The sequence below is a fragment of the Gadus macrocephalus genome, chromosome 10 (assembly GCF_031168955.1).
Source record: "Gadus macrocephalus chromosome 10, ASM3116895v1".
Taxonomy (NCBI): Eukaryota; Metazoa; Chordata; class Actinopteri; order Gadiformes; family Gadidae; genus Gadus; species Gadus macrocephalus.
In genome coordinates this window covers 18290604-18309727 of record NC_082391.1, presented here as the reverse complement: position 1 = coordinate 18309727, position 19124 = coordinate 18290604, and the positions used below count along the sequence as shown (strand labels likewise).

Here is a 19124-nt window from a genome sequence, read left to right as displayed (position 1 = left end):
TAGACCCGAGGGCAGTGATGACTCTCTCTAAGAAAAGGTTTACGCAAAGACACGTAACAGCTTCCGAACCTCCGAGCTGTTTTGAAGGCGGAAATAGCGTTCCTGTTTGTCTTTGTGAGCCATTGGCTGGTCCTTGTTATTATTAGCTACATTATGCCGCGTTTCCACTACAGGGTGCGGTACAGTTCGGTTCGCAAAGGTGTGGTATGGATTGCGTTTCCATCGCCAAAAGTGGGCGTGACCCGGACTGAGCCGTACTCGTTTTGCCCTCGTCTTCAGTACTCCTCCGTTGGGGTACTGAGACGCCTGAAAGGGTGCCGGAAAATTCGAGCTACACACCCCCTCTGTTGATTGGTCGACAGAATCGTCACTTCCGGGCGACGTGGGGATAAAAACAAACAAACAGTAGCCTCGACTCGGTATTATTCTTTACAATGAGCATGTCGCGTAAAACGCTTGGTAAGGCGAACAAGGAGGTGGGAGACGTTCCTCTGCATTCTTGGGGAGGAAGATGTGCAGAGGTAGCTCTTGGTTTAATGTGTCGCGTTCAACTTTTCCATTGTTTTTATTGAGCAGGCTACACTGTGTCGCGCTGCTATGATGTCACGATGTTTACGTAGCTGCCACGGCGATCGACATCCGGCCAAACATAAAGGGTACTGTCGTTGGTGGAAACGCGACCTCGGAACTGAGCCGGGCTATACCGCCCCTTCCCTACCGGACTGAGGCGAACCGAACCCTACGGCACCCTGCAGTGGAAACGCGGGATTAGTCTCTTTAGCAAACCAGCTTGAAAACAAACACAACTTTACATTGCAATGTTGCACAGCAAGACCATGCAGTGCATAAATTCGTGACTGGATTAAAATAGCAATGTAATGAAGTGTGTCAGAGCATTGGTGGTACAAATACAAAGAAAATACATCTCTTTACAGGCGCACATTTTTGTTTGTCACGTCATATGGTCAACCTCACTGAACCCGGTTGACTCTCAGAATCCTGAGTGGGACCGACCAAAAAGGGGCGTGCCTCGGTGAAACGCCGTAAGAAAGCTGGGAGATTTCCCACTTTGCAACTCGTGCGGGTGACGTACGAGCCATCTCGAAAACACCATTACAAACAGACATTTTTGGGGCAGCTGAGGCTGTGAAATGAGGACATCTTTGTCAATGTCAATAATGTCAGGTGTCCCTTACTCAGCCACAGAGTGACTCTGCTTGGGGAAATAAATGTATCATATTCAAGGACGCTGATTGGCTAAATGTATGTTGATATGGGCCTATCTTGAGCCAAAAATTGCCGACCTTGCTGTACTGGGTGATGGAAACATGGCCCCATAAGACATATTGAGAGGGAGTGGATGATGAACAGTATCGCTAATTTCCCTCCAAACATAATGATTTATATTTCACATACTGGAAGCGAGTGTTCTTTTTAAATACAGTAATTCCTAATAGTTAAAAAAAAAAAAAAAGATGGCTTTGGGGGGCATATGCAACCCGAAGAACGGGCCTGTCACAACTTATTTCATCCAAGTCAAGGCAGTTAAGCTAGTTAAAAATGAAGAAACACCAGACGCAGGCAAAATCCTTTGGGTTTAATATTTTATAAAAGCTTTTAAATAATTCAATCCTGGGCCATCATTTTGTAAAATATAACATTCAATAGATACATTAATTGATGAATTTACTTTTAGAATGCAAAAAGCATTGGATATGTAGAGAAAATTTGGTTGACGTTTTCTGGTATGAAAAACATAAAATTTGCTTTTTTTCTTTTCTTAAAACACCTATTCAAATTCATTTAACATTATTGATTATATGGCTGATAATGAAATATATAGTGAAATATATAATGAAAATAAATTACATACAGCCAATTTACTCTGATAGAAATCTACCAACATGCATAGAAGAGTTTGAATGTTAATGTGATACGAATATCTTAAAGACAAATTATAGATACATGCAATTGAAATATCAAGAGAACTGCTCCATCTTATAAGGTTACTGATATGTCAACAGCACTTAATCAGTTAGTGTCAATCCTTTGTTCAAAAGGTTTGTTCAAAAATTACTCAAACAACGGCATCTCTGAAGAATGAAACAATTTTTCTGATAGGTTCCAAAATATTCAGTTATTGAATAGGAATTTTACATTGCTATTAAATAAAAGTAAACAAATACAATTTTGTTTTTGCATTACAAATGGATAAGACCTTTTTTTAGAACAGTATTTTGTTTTATTAATATAAATGTATACAGTAAAAGACAGGAAGTTCCTGAATATGTAGCTTAGAAGCATACTGTTCCAAACGCTCTTTGGCTGACTGTAAAGCTTTAAGAAAGTCTAGCATGTAAGCTTTCATCTTTGGGGTCCCCAGATTTAAAACAACCCATTTTACATGAAAGCCATTTCAGACTTGCATATTTATTTAGTTAAAGCAGCATACGAAACACATACAAAAGTGCTTTGTTTCCATTTCAAAAGTTAATAATGTAGAAAATGGAATTTAAGTCGAACATTTCAAAATAATGGAAAGCGATTGGAATGCATTTAAGGCCACCAAGCTTGGAAACTACAGCAACAAAATAATGAGTATGTATGGAAATAAAGTGAGCATGATCTAGCAAATTGTTCTGCAAATTGTTCTGCATCATTGGTCCTCAAACAACGGTCCCATGCATTCAATAGAAAGGTCCAAACCCCTCACTGCTTGTGCTGAAAGATGTACGTAGACAGGGTTGTCTGTAAAGAACAATGTAAACATGTACAAGAACGGCAGTAAGGAACACAACAACAGTGAGTTATTGTACTGAACAGGAATTTGATCTCTTTCCTTATAGGACTTCTCAAGAGTAAAATATTGTGCATATGAAGAGATGCTGGTGAACCAGCGTCAAAAGTTTCACCCTGTGATGACCTAGTCTGGACTTAGGTTTTTGCTGCGGGGTTGCCTGCAGGGGAAGCAAGAAGAAGCCTAGGTAAGTGCTGTGTGTGTGTTGTGCTGTGTGTGTGTTGTGCTGTGTGTGTGTTGTGCTTTGTGTGTGTGTGTATTGTGCACTGCTTGCGTTGCATCAGGACTACGAAGGTTGGGAGACCCTCTAGCTGGATTTCATCTTTGGAGCGACATTGGTTCCTCTTGATTTATTCACCACAACGGTGGCCTGGGGGAAAAAATAAGCAAAACAAGTATTAACTTTTATACGTTGGTGGGGCTTAACCATAGAAAAATAGAGGCTTCTAAACCAGTCTGTGGCCAAATCCCTTGTGAACAAACCTAGTATTTACATCAGATATCTAGAATACCATTGGGGATAGTTCAAAGATAATCACAGGATAATTGAAGAACGCTATTAAAACGTTTGTTATATTTGTTTCAAACAATTTGAAACAATTATAACAAACGTTTAAGATGGTTACATAAAAAAAGTTTGGGTGACAAAAGGTTAACACAAATTTTGCTTTGGGTTGTGGCCTTTTATGAAAATATATAGATATGTGCAGTGCTGATAAACAGCCCTTGCAACTTCCTGAATCCCAGCCACACCCACTACCAAGACTGTTGAAGCCCTTTACCTGCTCCAGGATGACACCTGCAGCCTGGTCGATGGCGCCTCCAACACTCCGGTACTGGCCAGAGTAGCGGATGAAGGCCCAGGTGAGCATGGCGACCATGGCCAGTCCCACCAGACAGTCACACGTAAAGGCAATCGTGGAGAGACCGATAAACAGCAGGAGGCCCGATAGCACGTACAGGAAGCAGACCAGGACAAACAGCACCGCGGGCGTCCGGAAGGCACTGAACAGGTTCTTTGACTAGAAGAAAAAAGGAAATAAATAAATACATGAAGAAACTCAACAAGTCTCTGTGCTTGTTGAGTCTCAACGAGCGAGCACACACTGGATGAAGAATTCACAGTGGATTTGAATGTTTCCTTTAGATTACTACCTGCTTTTGTTTACACAAAAAAATAAAAATAAACTCAGAAGAACATGCACTGCAACGCAAAAACTGCACGAATGCGTGTGTGTGTGTTTTATGTACTTGGTTGTGTTTGGTGAAAGACTGCAACATTTCCTGAAGCTCTATCTCCAGCTGGTGAAGGTAGCGCTCACAGAACTCGGTCCCGCCCATCTTCTTGGTGGAGGAGAAGGAGTGGAGCGCCTCAGTGAAGAAGAAGTTGTGCTTCTCATCCAGGGAGTCCTGGCTGACGTAAGGGACGTCTCCACCACACACCTAGTGAGACGGAGGCACAGAGCACACACATCGGTGTTACACGCCTCACCCAGACCCAATCAAGCCCTTTTTCACGCATGTAGTCTTACCCGATAAAATCCCGGACGATATCTTGTATGAACCAATCAGAAGATAACACTGAGGACGTATATAAAATCAGTAACTGGACGTATATGAATTCAGCTCCTTTTTTCTGGACGGGTTCCAATATAAGGGATGTTGTTTTAGAGGCAGACTTGTGATACATTAATAATTTGTCTATAAACAAAGTTCGCTGCACAGAGAGCCCAAGAGAGTGTCACCCATCAACTGTTGTCAGATTCATTATGATGTACCTACACCTAAAGCAAACGCAAAAAGGTAAGATAAGATAGGAATCCCAAGATTTATAGAAGGTAGTTTGATCATAATGAAGTAGCTTAAATGTTCAAAAGGCTTGCCTAAGAATCAGCCATTTATTTTTTGATATCTGACTAGAATTAATTCGAATTACAGACTCTATTCCAGATAACTACCATTTCCAAAGCTCCTCATGGGTAATCATCCACAGAAAACCCATTTATAATGGCTAAATTCATTTCTTATAATGTCACAAAAAACTGTGCAAGAGCAAGCATAATTCATTCCACTCTTCACTTCTCCAACGACTGACCCACCCGTTCCATGTTCTTGTAGTATTGGTCTTTGGCCGTTGCCACAGCTGCCAGGTTGTTGGCTTCCGCTGTTGCCTTTGGAACAAGAATGTAATAAAAAGACATGCGTCATGTTAAGTTAATAAATAATAACAATAATAACGTTAATAAAACTGGGTGATTATAAGGCAATAACAATACGTTGCATTTGTTTTCCGCCTTTAGAAAAGGACACAGAGTTTCATTTGGGAAGATCCAAATCTGACGTCATCTAATGGAACCCTGAATCATAGTTCCAACATGTGGGGGTATTCATTGAATTTTTTGGGAACTTTCGGGAATAATTTCTAGCATTACCACTAAAGAGATCGAATAGGGAAATGTGTACATTTCATCGGTAGACCTTTAAAAAATACACCACAGATATGGTTTGTGGTCATAGCCATCAATCACCAACCTATTCAAACGGTGGCAGATGTATACGCACGTCACCCCAGACCATGCTGATCGAATGGCAGAGCATTAACGTTGTGCAAAGTTTAATTACCCAGGAGAATCCCGTCCTGTCATTTCTTGGTTGCTTCAGAGCAACAGTAAATTGTATGAACAATTTAACCGATAACATAAACAAGGGTTAATTGAAACCCACCTGTAGCATAGACTTTGGATGTGGCAAGTCCTCTCCTTGGTAAATCTTGATGTATGCCTGCAAGTACAGAAGAAGCACCCCACGTCAGCACTGAGAATGCCGGTTCAGATGGAGCAGCGGGTCTACGAGAGAGAGGCCATCACCTTGAAGAACTCTAGCAAGCCCCTGCAGGTGACCTTGTTGCTATTGATCTCTTTGTCGGCCAGGTTGTCAGGATGCAGCAGAGCAGGGATGAGGCTCCTCAGCTGCTCTTTAAACTCTGGGGCCACATCTAGCAAAACATGTCAATCATAATAAGTGGAAGAATAATACTTCATACTTGTATTAAGTATATTATTACTATTATTACTACTGTATTAGAGGCTGCATTTTTGGAAGATAATACGTGTGACTGCAAGACTAACAAGCAGACAGGCATGTTATGGCATGTTCGATTTCGCATAGCAGATGCTTCTATATGGCATAACTGGATCAAGGCACCCTTGACCCCTATATTAAGTAAAGCCGTTGGACAAACATGCTTATGTGTTCTAGCGTCAGCATACCACAAGAATACTGCCTCGCAAGCAATCACACCAATAATCTAACATTTTCACAGAGCATGGTAGGCCCTTCCTCATATTATAAGCAAAGAGTGAGGAGCTCACCATAGAGTTGGCCCTCGAAAGAAGGGCTGGTGGCCACTTTCAGGCCCGGATGGGGCAACAGGAAGCAGGAGATGTCGGTGAAGCAGGAGTGGATGTGCTCCCTCACGGTCTGCAGCTCCTCGTGCTGAGCATCCTTGACCTAAAGGAAAGACAGGCAGGAAGGAAGGAAACAAGTTGACGACAGATGATAAAAAAGGGCCAGTATACCCACAATGGTATATGTCTTAACGTCTCTTTGATGATCTTCAACATAATAACCAACGCTATCGTGTTAGAACTAAATAATAGAGTGATGCCAACCTAAATAGGTGTCAAATCCTCGGTTCCTTTGCCATTCTACCCCCACCAGTTTGTGAACGTTTTACTCTGCTCCGAAATTATGTCCTGTTTTTTTCTCATTAGTGTGGTTGCAAAGCAAGCCACACTAATGTGATCAATATGGAGAGCGAATGGGGCAAATACGCTAAAATCAACCACTCCAAACCTGAACACCTGGGGAGTTGTCAATTTAAATAGGCATATGAAGACTGGAAGTAAGGAGAAAAGTTTGCTCGTGGTCAAACCGTAACACCCCGTTTTAGAAAAAAAAAGAAACTTGTTATTTGGGACCCATAATGGCGAAAAAGAATTGACCCACAATTTTGTCTACATACGCCTTAATACTCCCCGACCTTATATTATTTTGATTGATTTCAAATGGTTTGGCCGATTGGCAGATTTAGGCGAAAATATGATTAAGCAAATGAGCTGCCATTGTTCAACCAATTACAAGTCTGCTCCAGGGAACTATAACTGGGCAAGACACATTTAATCGATCACAAGTCCGTCTCAAAATGTACCAGGGACTTATTAGCCTTGCTAGCATTAGCATGCTCACGGAATAGTGCGCACAGGACTAGTTGGCTCGTGCATTTCTTTCAGAAAATTAACATGCAGCAACACGTTTTCATTTGGCAAAAGATGGCAAATGATGCCAACAACGAGAGGGTATGTCAACGTACGTGTGGATTTGTGGAGCATTGATGGCCGTGTCCGAGAGGGTCACACTTCTCACACACTTATGATATTTAATTTATAACATAGTTCTTCAAACCCAAATGATAATATTTCTAAAAAGCTGGTCAAACTATTCCGTATGGCTCAATTCACTGCTAATGCAAAAAACGTTACCTGTAATCTTTTCTCAAGGAATTCCTTGCCACCTTTAAGCCCGTAATTGTATTCGTAGGGAAAGCTCCAATCCCGGATTAGGAACATTAAGGACTGTTGAAAGAGGGAATAGCCTTAGTAAAATAGGAAGAAACTAAATCCATCATAGATTCAGATTCATGACTTAAAAAGTTAATCTGAATGTTATCTAATCAATCTGATTACTATTACTGGGAATTATTAAAAACATTTGGGACAAAGTTAAGAAGTTTTGGCACCTGGAAGGGCTTCTGAAAGATTTCATCCAAGGCAAGTCGTCCATACTCAGTAAACAGCTGTATGGGAGAGATAAGGCAGCGGTTGTTAGAAAATAGAAGACAGTTCAGTGGAAATGGAGTGGCCTTGTAGCTGAATAAGGTTACGCACATCTTGCCCTAAAGAAATTCTGTGCAACATTTTATTGGCTACGATACAAAGGAGTGGTTGAGTAACTGACAAAAAACACAATGTCTACTTGTACTGGATCTTCTTCCCACAATTTGCATCAGGTTAATCAAGAAACGCCTAAAGGGAGGATGAATATTGAGCAATCACTTCAAGGTAAAAGTTTAGGCGACCAGAAGAACTGGACAAATTCCATTCCTAAAATAGTTAGTATTTAGTATGAGTATGGAATAAAAAATTAAGCATACACAAATGCACAAACTCCATGCTAACAAAGTCATCATAGTGCAAGGATAACAAGTAGACCTTAGACTAAATTCTGAAAAGTAAGGGATAGACACATATTTTAGTTAGTTATAGGGAAATTATTTGAATAAGGTTAGTTAGAGTTAAGGTGCACTCTGCTCTCTGAGCTAGGCTAGCCGCTTCTTTATGCAGTCTTGCTTTGTGCTAACACATTTAGCATGCAGGCTGTCATCATTTGCCTACGCTCTGAACTGAAGCACAGTAATTAGAATAGCATCCATTGTCTCATCTGAAACTGGCAAAGGAAACAAAATGGCAATTTCCTCCACCAAAATGTTAACATTTCAATTTGAACTCTACCAGTACAATTATATTTCAAACAATATCTTTGCCTTTTTTCTAGGTTAAATTGCACAAACCTGAAGCTGCTGCAGATCATCTTCTTGTATATTCTGGGAGAGATTGTAGATCTTGAAAAGACACATTAGAGGAACAGCACATTAAAGAATGGTACTTCCGGCCCCATTCACTTTTTCAATAATCAAACATCATTACATTGAGCATCATTGATATACAAAATTACCTGCATTGAGCTGGTCATGGTGCTGAGGGCAAAAATGGTGGCACAATCCTTTACAGTGGATTGGTTGTCAAAAGCCCCCTGGGTATCCATCAACAACACAGCCACCTGCAGAAAAATATTAAATTGCGCTTAAAAAATAATAAGTCCATTACAAACCTCACTCAAAGTTGATTGGATTCCCCCCCCCCCCCAGAAAAAAAAAACTTATTTTAGGAAGTGGTATCAGGAGATTTTACCATTTGCATTTACAAAAGAGGCTTGGGTTCCTCAATGCGCGCAGGACAATGCTGCACATGTTCCATGCGGTTATGTGTTGGTACAGCAGCATTCAAATCACGTGCCAACTGGACCGACCCACTGGCTAAGAAAGCACGGCCGGCCGGCTGGCTTTCACATGGTGAGAGTGATTGCAGCGAGGAGGATGGGGACCAAATTGCTGGGCATTATGGACAACGGCGCTCATCCGCTCCACCACACTCGGGGCAGGCAGAGGAGCAAGGGCCTCATTCTGCCTCGCTGTCCCACAGAGCCATATCGAGGTCCTTCCGGCACGCTGCCGTCCGACTTTCCAATGAGTCGAGCGCCTTTTCTTTTTACCTTTTTAACTCCAGCCCTCTAGAAACTTCTGGAATTTTTTAAAATGAGTGTATTATTATTATTTGAACTATGTTCACTGGGTTTCTCTCCATCGTGAGTTTATTGTTTGCCGTGCTGCAACAAAGTCATTTCCCACCTGATAACTAAATAAGATAAATATCTATTTGTCTTCTCCATCACTTACAGATGTTATTTAGTAAAAAGCTATTTGCCAAAAATATAAAAACATTCCTGATTGTTAAGCCGTCGCACCAGGTGCACAAGTTTACGTTAGAGCCCGACCGATTTATCGGTGGGCCGATATTAGGCATTTTCATATCTTAAGTTTGTATTTCTATACATTTTATAAATCATAACTTGTGCGTGCGCGCGCGTGTGCGTGCGTGCGTGCGTGACGTCAGCGAGTGAGTGGATGAGCGAGGAGAGTGAGTGTTATGCCGCTTTACCACCGCACATGTAGCTCGACTCGACACGACTCGACACGGTAGCAGCACGGGTCGTTTTCCACCACAAATAGTACCTCCTGGACGTGGGCGGGGTCGGCTGCGCGAAAGGGCCGTGACGTATTTTTGTACGGGACTCAAACAACACCTACGCAACCCACACATGGACAGAACCCACATAACAACAATGGAGGACATCGATGCGATGGTATTCGTGCTGCTCGGTCTGGTGCTTTTTGTCAGACACAAAAGAGAAGAGAGTCAGAGAAGGCTGCATGGTTGCCATGTCGCTCTCGTGACTTCGTCACACTCTCTGGCCAATCAGTGGCCGGCCGCCTGCCGACGTCACCTTTAAGCATCGGCTCAGCTCGCTTGGAACCTAGAGCGAGGCGGTACTAAAAAAAGCAGCCACTTCAGGTACCAGATACCATGTTTTCGCTGTGGAAACGCCAAAAATGCGAGCTGAGTCGAGTCGAGTCTAGCTGGTACCATGCAGTGGAAAAGCGGCATTACTGTACGTCCACACCAGGAGCGACCAAAGCGTCAAAGACGCTCTGGTCGCTCACAAAGTTTCGCTGCAAATTTTTCTGTTCGCTTTGGTCGCTCAAGTCGCTCATGACGTACAATTCAATTATGCAGACGCATTTAAAGGAACCGTATGCGTTTAGTAGGCCCTACAGACAGCCATATCAAATAGTGAACTCTCCCATACACCTTGGCCATATTGCCGAGACGGTTTTGCTTGTTCGATAAAGTGCTTCGACAACAAGTAGGACAGTGATTCCCCCCATTATAAAAAAAATCCTAAAATGTAGGCTAATTACAACCGAGAACAAAAAACCCTGCGTGCTGTAGTAGTTAAAATATGTTTCACTGATCTGGATCTGCAAATCATGATCTGCACTCATTCGTCGCATTCAAAACAAATAGACGTTGGGACACATGGCTAATTTGCATACGTGCACAGGACTGGTTGGCTCCGCAAGGCAAATAATGGAACATATCTATCTATCTATCTATCTATCTATCTAGGCCTTTCTGTCTATCTATCTATCAACGCGTGTCTAGTTTTAATGTGATGTATTGTGTGTATTATCCAGTCAGACTTGTTCTGTGTGGTATTGTAGGCTACTGTCCTGTGTGGGACGAACCACCTAAATGGATTCCCGACGATTTGTGTCGTTTGGTATTAATTAAGACTTGACTATCTATCTATCTAGACTATTTAATTAAAAATTATTCACCTCAGGCTCCGTGAATAGTGGGGAATAGAGGGATAAAAGACAAGAGATATATCCCTTGTCATTTATCCCTCGTCTTGTCGATTAGTTTGTTTATGTGACGATTTCAAATACTTTTTTGGTTTTGTTTAAAGCATGCTACACGCGATTGGTTGGTTAGATTGGTGGCATGTAGAGCAAATTATAATGATTCCCGCTTAAATACGAACGTTCTAGATGTAGCCTATAAATACTCCCGCTTATCATCACTTGATATCCAAACCACTATGGCGTTTCGATCTCTGAACTGAAAAAGGGTGGGTTCGTACAACACCGGGTGCCCAGTTACAGCCGCGATTAATACTTCAGCCGACATTTTGTTCAGTGAGTGAATAAAGGTAGGTAGGAACCAAAGTGCCTGCCGATGTTCCCTGGGATCCACGCAAGCGAAGAGCGTCTACATTCCGATTGGCTGTCAGTGTTTGGTCGCTGAAGCGAATAATAGTAATTTGCATAAAGTTAAAAAGTTTTCAACTTCTTTTTGACGCTCTGGTCGCTCAACTTTGGCCGCTGGTAGCGTTGGTCGCTTTGGTCGCTCTGGTCGCTCTTGCCCATAGAAAGTGAATGACTTCCGGCGATTTGGTCGCTCAATTCGCTTCTGGTGTGGACGGACAGTTAGTGTGCGTGTCCTTTTAGCAAAGTAATGAACGAGTCTGGTTGTGATGATAGAAGAATAAAGTACCCAGCCTATCAAGAATCGGTGGCCGCTACATTCCAACGATATTTCCGACCTATAAGCAGACCCACTGCCGGTCAAATGAAGGGTGTGGCCCCAGACAGAGCATCGGCCCTGGAGCAAACGTCTCCCCTGTGCTCCTCGACTACGGTCTGGGAGCCGACAGCAGGAATACGTGCCATACGTGCTCCAATAGTGGGAATTAAAAATAAAGCACATATATTTGAATGATTTTAGCTTGTGTGTGATTTATCGCGGGCACGGGTCGGGTAACGGGCCAAATATTAGCGGGTGCGGATTTAATTTTGATATTATCACGGGTGACGGGTCGGATCTGGTGCTGAACTTTGCGGGTGCGGCTCTCAAACAGTGGACCCGTGCAGGACTCTGGCCTAGGCTATTGGAAATAAACAAAATATTGGAAAGATTTTCCAATAAGTAGATTTAAACCTACTTTAATCTTTCTTACACACAATCTGACTCGTTCATTACTTCACTGAACTGACACGCACACTAGCGCTCGCTCTTCTCGCTCGTCCACTCATACACAAACGTGTACAAGATGGGCCTACTTTCTCGTGCTCACGTGAAACGTTCCAAAAAAGAATACCCCATGTCCCTTTACGGGTTCCGTACTTTTCTCTTCTGACAATAAAACAATAAAATAAAAGTTTATTTTTAAACTGACTTACCTTATTATTTGAGTGAGGACTCATAAATTACTACAAATAACCAGTGTTAGGGAAATCTGTTTGTTTTGCAACGCGTTTCTGGAATTTATTTTTTAAACATATAAATCGGCCGCTATATTGGATTTTTAAATCACCAAATATTTGTATCGTATCGGCTTTAAGAATCCTTTATCGGTCGGGCTCTAGTTGACGTACCTCTGTTCCATCACTCTTCTGGACAAGAAAGACCTCACTCCAGAGTTGAATGCCGGTGGTCTCTGGTTCTGAGCCCCCCCTCCAAGAGAATCCAGTCAGAGGCTCTTCATCCCCTCCAAGCCAGTTTTCATCCGACTGAGAAAGATTTTTTTTTTTAATACATTTTACCTTTAGACATGCTCACCAATTTCTTTATCCAAGGAGACCTCTTCAAACAATCTTTCAAAATGTTCTATTATCCTATATAAGTTACTAAGTGACCTCAGAATAATATATATTTATACTGGTTGACTGTGGTGACCTCACTAAAAAGAAAACAATCATGTATATTTAAAAGGTAAGGCAGGGGATTTATTTTACAGGCATTTTTGTTATTATTTGTTGAAATTCTCTTTAGATCTCATCTCCGATCAATAAATCAAATGCTCTGACAAAACCAAAAAAAAACATATCTGTGGCTGTCACAGACCTGTGATTACCACTTCTGAACTTCTGATCATTTCATTAAGCCAAACTAAATAATTGGAGGGCCTACCTGTCTACCTGCACACACCCGGTGCACTCATTACTCATTGAAAGAGTAGGCAGTGCTATTGCGTAAGCAAGCGAGATGGTAATTTGTTCTAGAGGAGTGGCTTTGGAGGAAGGGTGGGGTTTTTCAGTTGGATGCAGGGCTCAACACTAAGGTTTTTCTTCCACTTGCCCGGTCGGGCCAGTGGGTCTGAATTCTACTTGCCCAAAGTCCATTATTACTGGCCCCTATATAAATAGTTTTTTTATTAGTGGTTATCAAATAACAACAAAGACTCAAATAAATTGATAGTAAGTAGGCCTAAATCCAATAATTCACCAAGCATTATCCGATGTGGGCAAGGGGAGGGGGCAACATAAGGATAACTTTATAAGGATGCTTTTAATCCTTCACTTGCTCGAGCGGGCAAGCGGGTTGTCATAGTTACTTGCCCGACCTGGCGTTTTAGTTGCCCCGGGCCATCGGGCAATCCTTATTGTTGAGCCCTGTCAAAATCGACCTTACTCCGACTAGTGTCTTCAAATGTTTATTCAACTACAGGTGCCTCTTCAAAATATGCAAATAAATACATTTAAACATAGATTTATATGCCCTTTGTAATTCTTCAGTGGTATAGTAGCAGAACAGGATAAGCATTTGCAATATTTGCATTGCAGGGGGACCACGAAGAAACGTACCGTCCTATACATGTAGCGCAGCATGAAGTCCAGCAGGAAACTCTTCCCCTTCCGGAAGGCTCCGGCGACCGACAGAACAACGACATGTTTGTCTCGGATCTCCGGGGCGAGAAGGATCCGTCCCAAAGCCTCAGTGTCCAATGCAAAGGAGTGGTCCTCCTTGCACACAGTTACGATTTGAACTGGACCAGGGACCATGGTTAGCAGTGCAGCACTCTGTGGATGTCAAACATGAAACGTTTGTGAATGACACTCACATGCCGCTCTCACACACACACACACACACACACACACACACACACACACACACACACACACACACACACACACACACACACACACACACACACACACACACACACAGGAGCCAACAGCAGAGAAATCCCATGATAAGAAATCATTTTACATGAGACAATGTTTGGCTCTGTGTAACAACTACAGGGTGGTTGCATGGCTGTTACACTGTATTCCCATTTGGCTAGAGGATAGAAAATATTCCAACCCATAAACAGACCTCCTTTTAGAGTTCAATACATTTCATTGTGGCTCTGTAAAACGTTTCTAAAAGGGGAGGTGTTTGCATGACACAAAATCACCCATAGCTTATTAGCAACACAAAGTGGTGGCCTTTACTATTCTTCTCTTCTTTCTTCATTATTTATATTTGCTTATTCTGATTCATACTCTCATATTCTTACGGACCAGTGTTTTTTTTTTACCAGATGGTTGTTCGACTTTAGGTGTGGTACATAGTACTAGACATGCCATTCATTTTATAGCAATGAATGTACCGTCTTTACATAAACCTCAAAGTTACACCTGAAGCATTGTTTTAGCTCTGAAGGTATCGGATTAGTAATGACTACTCATTTAAAAACATGTCTAAAGCTAGCTTCAGCCCGTAAGAAACTGTAATCCTTTCAAATGTTAATATAGTTTACCGATGTCCGTTAAACTTTTGCAAAAAGTACCAAGTGAAATGTTAAATATGAGCAATACATGGCTGGGAGGTTCGCCTGAAGCTTTCAAAACAAACCTAGCCAGACTGGCTTTCAGACGTCCATCTTGAAACACCCAGAAATAAAATGTATTTTAACTCGTCTTTCTAAGCAAAAAACCTTTTCTTAATCTACAACGACATATTTTCTACGTCAGGCGGTCTGAAACCATAAACCCACAACACAGCTAGCTGCTGAGCTTTTCTAATCCTTTAGCCAGTTAGCTGGTGAAGCGAATGCGTGGCAATATTATAACGCATAAATATTAGAAGCAGACCATATCCAGAACATATCAACAATATTTACCTTCGGTTTTTTTAAACGGAGGATGTCAACACGAAAGCATATGAGCCAGACAGACGTCAAAAAGTTACTTTGAGTGCAACATAAACACAACAAGGCTGTAAAAACTTTATCCCCAGTACGAAACTTTCCCGTTTCCGTACTCACACTGTCCCGATGCAGTATGGGTAACGAAGTTTTGTTGATAACAGTGGCTTTCAAACATTATCAACAAAACGAAGAACGTCTGACGCGGATTACACTGTCTGTTTAAAGGTCCAGTGTCCAATTGAGTGCCATCTATCGGAACGGACTTGGCAGAAATAGAATATAACACTCATAAATGTTTAATTAGTATATTATCCCAATGAAAATAGGAATCATTGTGTTATTAGTTACCTTAGTTTGAGCCTTTTATATCCACGTGGGGAGAGGGTTCTCTTCCACCTGCTGCCATGTTGTACCAACATGGTTCTGCAGAAGCCCAGAACGTACAAACAGGTCTACCGCTTCAAGAAAATGGGCTAAGGGCTAGAGTAGTTGGAAGGAGAGGGGTGTTTTATTACCATAGCGTCGACCCATTTGTGATTATTTTAAGTACCGTCGTTGTGATGAACGATGTTGTATATGAAATGCGACACATGCAGACGCGGACATCAACCCCTGCACAGACAGGAAAAATTGTGTACTTTGTGTAAGGTTGATTTAAATATTGATAGTCGCCTTATCAATTTGATAATACATAATTCAAAGAAGGAAATTACAATTATCAGAAACTGGAATTTGTATAATCCAGATTGATGGGTAGTCTTCATCTAAAGTAAAGATCCCAAGGATGCTCATGTATTGTATTGATATTGTTACATAAAATATATTTACATAATAATAAAAGCAACAAAAATAATAATACTAAGGGTCCTATCTGAAAATTATTTACATTTTATTGTTAAATTTCAACCAGCAAAAACACAACTGAACCAAGAAGATGAAACGTTGTTTTCCTATGAACATCCAAAAAGATGATGAGGCTTAGTTGTTGACTGAAGACAACTCAAGATTTCAGAAAGAAAATCTGATGAACCCTGCATTTTGGAGTGTCATTAAATTTCAAAACAAATGTCAGATAAAAATTAATAATTTAAAGTTACAAGTGACTTTTTCATTTCATTAACTCATATTTGTTAAAATATTGAAGTAGAATCAACTCTTATTGGTTTGAACTTGGAAGACCCATATTTGAACCTGCTCTGCTGGCCTTAAGTATTACATTTTCTCTGATCAGGGCATCTGCATCCAGCTGGAGGATCTCAACTGACTCCAAGTCCAGCTCAGACTCCCCCGGCAGCACCAGGTACTGGTACTGGTGGCACTGGTAGTAGTGCAGCTCTATGTACCCGCTGTCCGACAGGGGGTCTTTTTCCATCTCCTCGCTGCCCCCCCCCTCCTCGACAGACTCCATGGTGACAAGCTCCTCTGCACAAGAAAAGGCTAATTAGAATTGAAACGATTTGATAAAAAATGAAGAAAGAGCAAAGGGACAAAGACTAGTCTAGAGCCTAATTCTAGGGCCGTCGGTTGCCAAGGTTAAGGAAGGTTGCTGCTATGGAAACGGAACACAAATACACCAACCATTTTACATGCTGAGAGAGCAACAATTAAGGAAACAACCTGTCAGTAGAAGTCAAAGAGGGCTGTTACTCCATTGACCAGCCTTAGAATAATTCAGATGAACAGTATTGAATCCGTCTTACCAGGCACCACTTACCAGTAATGTCCACAGAATCGCACACCATAGAAGCCCCATAGTCAGCTCCTTCCCACCTGGTAGACAGAAAGCAACATAGCCACACTGAATACCTTCTAGATTAAAATGAAACAATTACACAATTACAATACTGTTACTACATAATTTAGAGTTAACAGTTCATTCGTACAATATTTGTACAATTACTTTTAAACCAACGGCACTACCGAATACAATCAACCTTATATCTTCTTGACCAATGTACTTGGGAACTACATAAAATGTAAGGAATAACCATGACTAAAACCACAGCAGAGTGTAGAGAAAAGGTTAGTGTTCACAACAGAGCTGAACATGAACTCATGGATGAAGAGTAGGCAGGTACTCACAAGGCCGGCATGTTGACCAGATTGCTGTCAGTGCTGTGGTAGTGACGGGTCTTCCTCAACACCTCGAGTAGTGATGCTCGATACTCTGAACACACACACCACAGAGATCCCTTCCCTACTACTGACTGAAACACACAGGACACTCGTTCTGTCAGCACTGTACGAAAACAACAAATGCAGTTGACTTATTCTGCTGCACTAAACAGAAAGGTTACGGTGTTTAGATTACAAACCCAAAGCTGCCTTTGGTAAAGTTAGTCAGATAAGGTTATTTTGAGGTATGTTTTCACCTTATGCAACAGCGGGCACCTACCTTGCTTTTGTCCCGCTGGATCCTCCTGAAGCTCTTGCTCAGAGACAGATTGTGGCGGACAGAGTTCCTCCATCCACCAGAAGCTGTCCCGTAGTAGGGAAAGCTGTTGATGATCCACTCGTAAATCCCTTTCACCGGAAGCAACTTGTTCGGGGAGTCCTCAATCGCCATGAAAGTCAGACTGCTGAACGAATAGGGAGGCTTGTTCGAGGAGGGGGATAGTGAATAAGCAGACATGAAGGCCGGAGGCTTCTCTGGTAGTTTGGACAACAAGTTGACCTTGGGCAGAGGCTGAAGGGGTAGCAGGTGGCTGCCCCTTTGATGCAGCCAGCTCAGGCAGGTCAGGTCGTCGTGGTAGGATGTGGTTGCGGGGCTACGGCGTTGTGCATTATGTTCATCTAAGCAGTGGGAGGATGAGTTAGAGAGAGGGGAAGACTGGATGGATTCTAAGGTAGTGGGAGAAATTGAAGTGGGGGATGGGGGAAAGGGAGAGGTCTGCAAGGAATAGAGAGGTTGTGATCCAGCAAGAGTGGTTGTTTGAGATGATATTGTATCAGAACTAGCCTCCATCATGCTCCAGGTGCTAAATGCACTAGCTCATTCTGTAGTAATCCTGTTGGAATATGAGAAAAAGGCAATATTTATTTGGATATTACAAATTGAGCACTTGGTTTATAGTGTACCCTATTATCACCCCCTCCCTCCATCATTTCATTATCAAAAAAACAAATTAACATATGCTTGCTTTGAGGATGAAATGTAGCCCTGAAATGGCATTATAATATGTTCAAAGTCTGCATCGGCAAATAAGAGGTCGGCCAGCGACTTCAAATTTAATATGTTTCAGGTTGATGGTTGACAACAAAATGTTGGGACAGGATACTCAAGTAACTTTAGCCTGGATTATACGACGTATCTAGACGCATGTACACACTCGTGGGTAGCCCTTATACAAATTGTCATTGAGGCTGGAACGTTATGTGTAACAAATTCATTTATAAACACTGGTCAAGGCAATAGGGAAAGGCTCATGTCTCCAATATGGAGCTCAACATGAAAATGGCGCTGCAATATAAAGTTACATTTCGTCCGCCTTTTGCGATCACCTGGTGAATTTCGTTTTAACCGAATAAAATCTTGAAAGTTACCTACCAAATACTGTCTCACGGCACAGGCAAATATCTTTAGAACATCGTTTTGTTTAAAATACGTTATTTAAAGATCACATTCAGTCACATTTCTCTCTCCGTTTAGGTTCGCTGACATCGGTCCCGTACTGTGTATCCATGGAGACCAAAAGGACGCTTTGCAGTTTACGCGCACGAGGCGCGTCCGTGTAGATATCTTGACAGTTTAGTATGCTTTCATTGAGCTTCTCTCTACATCTGACATCTCGGTGGTCTAATATAAAAGACGTGCACGGACATATTTTAGGTGACAACACATTTTTAAAGGCCTTTAATATATAAACAAAAGTTAAAACGGTAAATAACTGTTATCTAGAAAAAAACTATAAAACAAACTGATCATGCCGTTTTGATAAATAAAAATAATACCCAAGACAATATCAGACAACTGATGGTAGGCCTATTGATTATGAAAATGTGATTAGATAAAGTTACTGAGATAATATTGTGAGGATTTGTGAGTACCAGGAATCACTGTTTGAATACAACTTTATAAATATTTTATATTTATAAAAGGCGAAGATGGAAT

The 19124-nt window shown here is 41.6% G+C and overlaps 2 protein-coding genes across 2 annotated transcripts; both read right to left on the bottom strand.

Moving 5' to 3' along the window:
• Positions 1 to 1582: 1582 nt before the first annotated feature.
• On the bottom strand, positions 1583 to 15187 carry atl3 (atlastin 3; the record flags this gene model as incomplete). Its single annotated transcript, XM_060063067.1, has 14 exons — positions 1583 to 3167; positions 3580 to 3819; positions 4049 to 4240; positions 4897 to 4968; positions 5522 to 5578; positions 5665 to 5792; positions 6169 to 6307; positions 7339 to 7431; positions 7596 to 7652; positions 8427 to 8477; positions 8591 to 8695; positions 12474 to 12608; positions 13683 to 13898; positions 14987 to 15187. Coding segments are annotated over 14 exons (1749 nt in total), but the record flags the coding sequence as incomplete, so codon positions are not given.
• A 698-nt stretch (positions 15188 to 15885) lies between these two features.
• si:ch211-145o7.3 (forkhead box protein N3) lies at positions 15886 to 18935 on the bottom strand. The gene is made up of 5 exons (XM_060063070.1): positions 18561 to 18935; positions 17409 to 18021; positions 17096 to 17220; positions 16728 to 16783; positions 15886 to 16435 (listed from the first exon to the last, which is right to left on the bottom strand). Exons 2-5 carry the CDS (start codon positions 17979 to 17981, stop codon positions 16170 to 16172), a joined length of 1020 nt encoding a protein of 339 aa, XP_059919053.1. The 5' UTR covers positions 17982 to 18021; positions 18561 to 18935; the 3' UTR covers positions 15886 to 16169.
• Between the last annotated feature and the right edge of the window lie 189 nt (positions 18936 to 19124).